The 7,034-nt window shown below is 36.3% G+C and overlaps 1 protein-coding gene across 1 annotated transcript; it reads right to left on the bottom strand.

The window, feature by feature from the left end:
• Positions 1 to 2,153: 2,153 nt before the first annotated feature.
• On the bottom strand, positions 2,154 to 5,794 carry LOC131155344 (transcription factor bHLH62). Its single transcript, XM_058108403.1, has 8 exons — positions 4,095 to 5,794; positions 3,754 to 3,999; positions 3,590 to 3,655; positions 3,407 to 3,475; positions 3,242 to 3,313; positions 2,883 to 3,110; positions 2,668 to 2,764; positions 2,154 to 2,551 (listed from the first exon to the last, which is right to left on the bottom strand). The coding sequence occupies exons 1-8, from the start codon at positions 5,109 to 5,111 to the stop codon at positions 2,529 to 2,531; spliced, it is 1,818 nt and encodes a 605-aa protein (XP_057964386.1). The 5' UTR covers positions 5,112 to 5,794; the 3' UTR covers positions 2,154 to 2,528.
• Positions 5,795 to 7,034: the final 1,240 nt, after the last annotated feature.

Genomic DNA, 7,034 nt, shown 5'->3' with positions numbered 1-7,034 from the left:
ATTTATATCAAATAATATTAGAAATACTTTTCAAAATGACTAAAAATTAAAAATTAAATATTAATGATATGAAAAATTAAAATTTATCAATTGATTTGGTATATTTCTAACTTTTCTCGATAACCAATATAAAAATAGTATATTCCTTCGATTCTTTTTTTTTTTTTTTCATTTCTTTAATTTTTTCAAGTTTCATAGGACTTGAGTAAAAAAAGAAAATAAAATTTTATTAGACTAATAAAGATTTTAACTTTTTCAAAAATTACATTATGTTTGGTTCACAAAAAAGAAATAGGTTAGAAATAGAATGAAAATTTGAAAAAAAAAAAAAAAAAAAAAAAAAAGAGAATACCCAAAAATCAAGTATAAATTTCATGTTTATGCTCAACTCCATTATATTACTCGATATGAAAATGTCTAAAAAAACAATTATGACTAGGATACTCATGCATTATTTTGTTACTTTTTTCCTATGAAGGCTGTCCTATATGCTCTTAAAATTAAAATATAAAAAAGTTACAAATAAAAATTTCAAATCATGAATGGGATGAAATGTGTCTTTAAACGCATTGAACTTTTCACCGATAAACTATTATTTTTTATAAGATAATTGTTTTAAGAGAAAAAACACACATCTTCGACCCGCCTATAGATTTTAAAAATGTCATTCAAATTTTTCCTAAAATTTAAAAGTTTGTCAAAAGAATATATATATATATATATTTTCTTTCAAAGAACTCGTCTCTTTGTAAATTAGAATATGATCAATTTATATCTTTTTAGATTGCTAAAATTCTTTTTAAAACATTTTAAACATCAAAAAGGGCATTTTCATTCTGCCGAACTTGAGGAAAAATCAAAAGATATACTTGAGAACCCTTAGGGTGTGGTTCAGGTGGTAGTGCGGACTGCGGGAGTGCCTTTCACGAGGTCAGGTGTTCAAACCCTCCCCGATTCGTTTCCGTCCCTGAACTCCTGAATTTACCCTCCTTTTAGAGTTGTATGATCAATTTCAAAGGGCGCAAGATTAGTTACGTGGACCGTAAAATGGACCCTGAATACTTGGTGCGTAATCCAAAAAAAAAAAAAAAAGGACATACTTGGCAACAGTAATAATGAAATTGGATTAAAGAAATGGCTACCAAGTAGGCTTGTGTGAATAAAAGAAAAAAATAAAATAAAATTAACGATGACAATAATAACAATTGGGGTGCGAAACATGTGTCACAACATAATTGGCTATTCCTAAAGCATTCGGAGACAAGACGGTGACGTGAATATTTTAGAGTACTATAATCTGTCATAATTCAACTTTGCCATACAAAACAACATTTTTCAAAGCATCTTTATTATAATTAAATTGCGGTAAGAAGGAAGGAGGCCAAGCCAATAATAGAGGTGGAAATTTTAAAAGGGCTAAAGGCTGCAAATGCAGAAATATTTTACGAAACCCCAGAAACTGGATGTTCACTAACAGCCATTCATGGAAAAGATTACTCTATTCGTTTTTTTTTTTTTTTTTTTTTTTCTGTAAAGTATCTTTCCATGTCTGAACTCCACTGCACCGCTCTTTCTTTCTATTCTCAATATTTAATAAAGAAGCAGCTAGGGAGATGGGGTTTGTTTATTTATTTTGAAAAAAGAAAAGCTCTCTGATTCATTGGGTCTAGTCAGGATTTCACCATTGACAACCTGGGATTCTTTCCGATGCTATCCTTTAATAACGAATATAAAAATTTCAGATGAATAGTCCAACCAACCAAGCAGAACCAGTGGGCAGTTTGATTGATTTGTTCTTATGCGGAGCGCAGGGTAAAAAAAATAAGAGGAGAACGGAAGCTTCTGTTTCTTGGCTAATCTATATGAGAAAATTACAGATACCATACGGGCAGGATCCGCGGTTGACTCCAGCTCAAGACATCTGGTAAGTTAACCAAACCCCGAATGTCACAATCATTCTCATTCAAACTAGACTTTCTATTAGCAGAGGCATAGTAGCCCAGAGGCCCCCACTCAGACAGCTGGTTAGCAACAATCAAACCCATGGGTTTACGCAATTTAAGTAATCACTCAATTAATTGCAAATCAATTGACATGACCATATCACAAATTTTAATGAAAAGAAAATCTCAATTTGTTGAGCGCAATGGGGCTTTGTAAAGATGATGGAAAAAAATCCCACCATTTCACTTTAATTTCTTCCATTTAACAATGTATCTTACAAAACGTCCATGTAGGTGCTCTTTAAGACTTTGCAACAAATGACAGATTGGGTCTAAAATTTTACAAGCAAATAATAATAAGATTAAAAAAAATTATAATAATAATAATAATAGTAATAATTGAGAAGATTGACCAAAAAAAAGAGATCAAATTTAGTGGCAGCTAGCTAAGAACTTGCTTAAAATATGGAAGGATTAACCAATAATTAGCCAGTCCTCCAGTCCCACCAAAATCTTTCGTATGTACATGCACCAGTCTGCGGCCTTCAAATTCAGGACTAATAAAAGGTGATCAGAGCACATTTTTCATATTGGATAATTGTACTGACCTGCATCAAATGATTACAATTACAGTTTTTCATTTAAAAAGTGAGAAATTACTAAAAATATGTGCAATATATATATATATATATATATATATATATATATATATTATATTCTGTACCATGGAGGCTCTGTTGCTGAAAAGCTGTTTCCTGGTTTGCATTGTTTCCAAACCCCATCTGAACAATGCTTTGCAGGTCATCCTGGCATGTTGGAAGCTGGCAACAAGGTGATAAAAGAAAAAAAAAAGAAAAAAAAAAGGCTTAATTTGAACTGTGCGTAAAAAAAGCTGCGAGAAGCATTCGTTCTGTAGAAACCATTAAAAGAGAGAGTCACCTGAGGAAGACCTTCGCCGAATCCACTAAGTGGAGGCAGTTGCATGCTTAGGTTTCTGCATAGTGTGCTGTCCAGTGGTTCCCCTGAAGAACACCGAGCCACTGCCCCATTCGGAAAATTGCTCTGCAGTGGTGGGATTGCCTGGGTCTGCTGCCCATAGAAAGTTGCTGCCGAGGAATCTAATGGGCATATTGGATGTGGCGTACTACTGTTCGCTTGTTGAAATGTCTGATGAATTTTATTTTACAGAGATGCCCACCAAATAAAAAATCCAATTTCAGAATTATTGGGGACCAGGTGTGATGACACAAGAACATATATGTAAATATTGGTACTTTGGAAGATACTAATAATCTTACATCCTTTGGGAGCAGACTCTCGATGTTAAAATCAGGCCTGAAATTTACAGAAGCCAGCTTCATTGACAAGAGCTGCAAAAACCAAATATGTACACACCCATTCAGGGATGGAATTCAAATCCTTGAACGTGATCATTGATGGTGGGTCACAGATCTTTAGTTTACCTCAACTTGACGCTGCAACGACTGAACATAATTTATAATTTCTTCGAGCATAAGTGCTTTCCCGGTGACCTGCAAAAGAAAAATCCAGGCCAGTTTGGTGAAACGCAGCATGCTCACCTTTTAACCTCCCCATTATCAAATTCAACAGAGCATTTTTTTTTTTTTTCCCCCAGTTTCCCGTACCTTATTGCAGCCGGGTACTAGATCTTGCAGAAGTTTCATTCTTTCGCTAATCTTTTCTCTACGAACCTGCGGTAATTAATGACGAGATGAAAATGGTAAGGCTAATAATGCAAGTTGGAGTTGCAGCAATATGATAATTCAGAGTGCAGGTTCATAGTTCCTACTCTTTCTGCAAGACTGTGGCTATCAGTAGCTTGACCCCTTCTTGCTCTAACATGAATGTAGTCTTTTGAGGGCTCTGGAGGCTTGGGAACAGGCTTGGCTTGCTTCTGATCCCATTCCTCTGCAGCAGCAGTGCATCCCTTCTTCGTTTCTTCCCCTGTTTTAACTGTTCCACTTTCATTTCCCTCGGTAGCTTCAGCCCTCCTGCATCGTTTTGCATTTGCATCCTCGCTGGGTGGTTCTTGAACCTGAAAGGGAAAATTTTTTATTTGCTTGGGTTAACAAGGTATTGACCAAATCAACAATGGGAAGTTGGACAATTTTGACTGTGGGTTGTACGTACCTGTGTAGCTTTGACAGAAGGGGTTGATGAAAGCTCCTTTATCTTTCCTCTTGAAGCTGCCTTTCTTTTCCTGGAATTCAAATCACTTGAAGCTTTCATGCCGGTTTCCCCACTCGGGATTTGTTCAGAAACAGAGGATTCCTCTTGAGAGTTGGCAAATTCAGTGTGACTGGGAATAGAACCTGATGATCTGCTGAATTTTATATCAGCAGGTAGAGGTGATCCAGAGGCAGACCTCATTGCAATCTCAGTTCCATCCGGCAATGGAGGAATCTTGTTTCCAGGAAGACTCATTTGAAATCCTGCCACCTTGAGCAATGGACTGCTCGAAACTCTTGGGAGCATGCCATTTTCCGTTAACGGATTGGATCTATGGGAGGATTCTGAATTGTTTTGGCTGAATTGGCTCGTCCGACCATTGAAACTTCTGCTGCCAAAACAAGAGAACTTGGCAGCCCTCTCGGCGAATCCGGGATCAGAAGAGAATTCTGCCACAATGGAATTCATGGGCATCAAATTCCCCAAACAAGGTAAGTTCTTCACAAGGCGGTCCATCATTGGCAAATTTGGAGTGGAATTCAAAGGGGTGGCGTAACGGGAGGTGCTAGTACTGCTAATGTTATTTCCAGCAATGTAAGAAGGAGAAACAGAAGCAGGTACCACCGGCTCGGCTTTCCCTTGCACTGCCTGCAACTGCGGAATGATCTCCCCGGAGCTGCAAATATTGCCCAATTTTCCTATCAGTTCTGTAAAGACAGAGCTGTCATTATAGATGCCTGAATTTGATGCCGCCGGCGACGAGACCATTGAACTCAGTGCCGAATCCAAGTGCATACACTTATCCGTTGACTTTTCCAAATTGGGATGGAAAAAACGGTCCGACGACGGGTTCAGTTCCGGGGTTTGGATTTCCATGGCCGATGTAACTGGTTGCCACACGGGCATCGACAGCAACGACGATGGTTCAAAGTTCAATGACGGTGGTATTCCTGAATTGAAAAAGAACTCCTTTTCCATCTATAACAATTCAACTTTATGCCGAAATTTTTGAAAAAAAAAAAAAAAAAACAAAGAAGAAGAAGAAGATGACACGGGAAAAATGGCGGCACAAAACGAAAGCAAGTTCTGACCCCAGACAAAATTGAGCAAAAAATAGCTCAAATTTGATGCAAAAATCGAGAATTACAGGCGTTGAAAGAAAATCAAGGAGGTGTTACAGAGCAGAAACAGAGAGAGACTTTTGAGGGAAGCAGTGAAATGCGGGTTTGGTATTATTGCATTAACTTGAAAGCTGAAGGAAAATGTGCCGGTGCACAAAAGCTATGCAAAAAGGCAAGCTCACAAAGGTGGGGTGCCGAAGGGAAAGACGAGAAAGAACTCAAAGAAGGGGAAGGCGTAGGTTGGGCTGGTTGCAATTTTATATAGAAGATGGAAAAGAAGAGATTTGCTTATGACGTTTAAAAAATGACGTAAAAAAATTTCCTCTCTCTCTCCCCCACCCTCCGTAAAAGGCGGAGAGGGAAGAGTGTTTTTCTTTTCCTTTTTGTTTGCCTTCGGAAAGAAGATCCCACAGTTTACTGGCAACCACGGAAAATGCAAGCTACAGAGTCCCCGCGGAGAAGCGGATAGGAGAGGACTAGTGCGGCTTTGCATAGAAATTGACTCCGATGTCTCCTGATACTTCATTCTAAAGGGTCAATAACAGAAGAACATTGCAGAAATGCTTATAAATAACGCGCTTATAATTTTGACAAAACAATCATAGTGTTTGAACGGCTATAGTGTATCATGATAATAATTTCTAAATAAATAATATAAGTAAATTCTAAGTTTTCCTCCTTCCCATGATAAACATTTGTCTTATTAATTTTTTATTTAGAAAATAAATACATTCTCTTGCCTTTTAGTATTTAAATTTATATTTAAAAAAAAAATTGTGCTTGAGATATAACATGATTTTATTTACTTAAAGAATGGAAAAAAAATAAATTAAGTTGTCTAATAGAATAGATATAAAATTGAGAGTATTTATTTATCCAAAAAATAAAAGAATATGAGGTTGGTATGTAAGTATATTATAAAAGTTTTTCTTTACTCTTTATAATGTGCCTTGTAATTTGTTTGGTCAATGAGTTACTAACAATGTTTTCATCCCTCTCGTTTGGTGCTTTTTAGATGAATATGAAAGGCTTGCCTAGATAGGAGTTCTAGGTAATAAAAAATAAATGCATAGATAAAATAATGTTCAAATAAAATAATAATAAACATATATTTATATGTATTTTCTAATGAGGAATGTTGGAGTATGTGGGTCATATTGAGTGGAATATATGTACAGGGAAAGCATGGTGAGCGAGAACAAGGAAGTTGGGTTGCAGGAGGAAACTGTCAACCGTTACATCGACGATTTACCCTTGGGAGAAAATCGTTGACGATTTCAGTATGTGCATTTGAGTCTCGATATTAAATCGTTGACGATTTTTTGAAACCATCAACAATTTTTTTCAGTTCTAATTTCAAATTTTAATCTGGAAAGATCAATAGGTTGGGGATTTGGAGAAAAAACCTCCGGGGATTGCTATAGGTGTACTTTAGGAACTTCTAAGTCTTTTGTACATGTAGGGTTAGAATATAAATAATATTGTAACCCTTGTTTGATGATTGATAGTGAAAATTCAACTATTTGCTCCCGTTGACGTAGGCACATTGCCGAACCATTTAATCTTATTTGTCATTGATTATTTGCTTGCCTTTATTATCTTTGTGTGATCGTGTTTCCGTATTCTTTCATTGTTGGTTGCTGCATTGGACAATCTAATCGATTTGTGTTTCCGCTACACATTGGTATTTTTGCACAACAAATTGGTATAAGAGTTCTTGTTTACAATGTTTGGGATTTCTTATGTGAAGTTTGACATTGTCAAATTCGACGAATCAGGA

The sequence above is a fragment of the Malania oleifera genome, chromosome 5 (genome assembly GCF_029873635.1).
Source record: "Malania oleifera isolate guangnan ecotype guangnan chromosome 5, ASM2987363v1, whole genome shotgun sequence".
Lineage (NCBI taxonomy): Eukaryota > Viridiplantae > Streptophyta > Magnoliopsida > Santalales > Ximeniaceae > Malania > Malania oleifera.
Note: the sequence above shows the minus strand (reverse complement) of the source record. Positions and strands in the feature narration are given on the sequence as shown.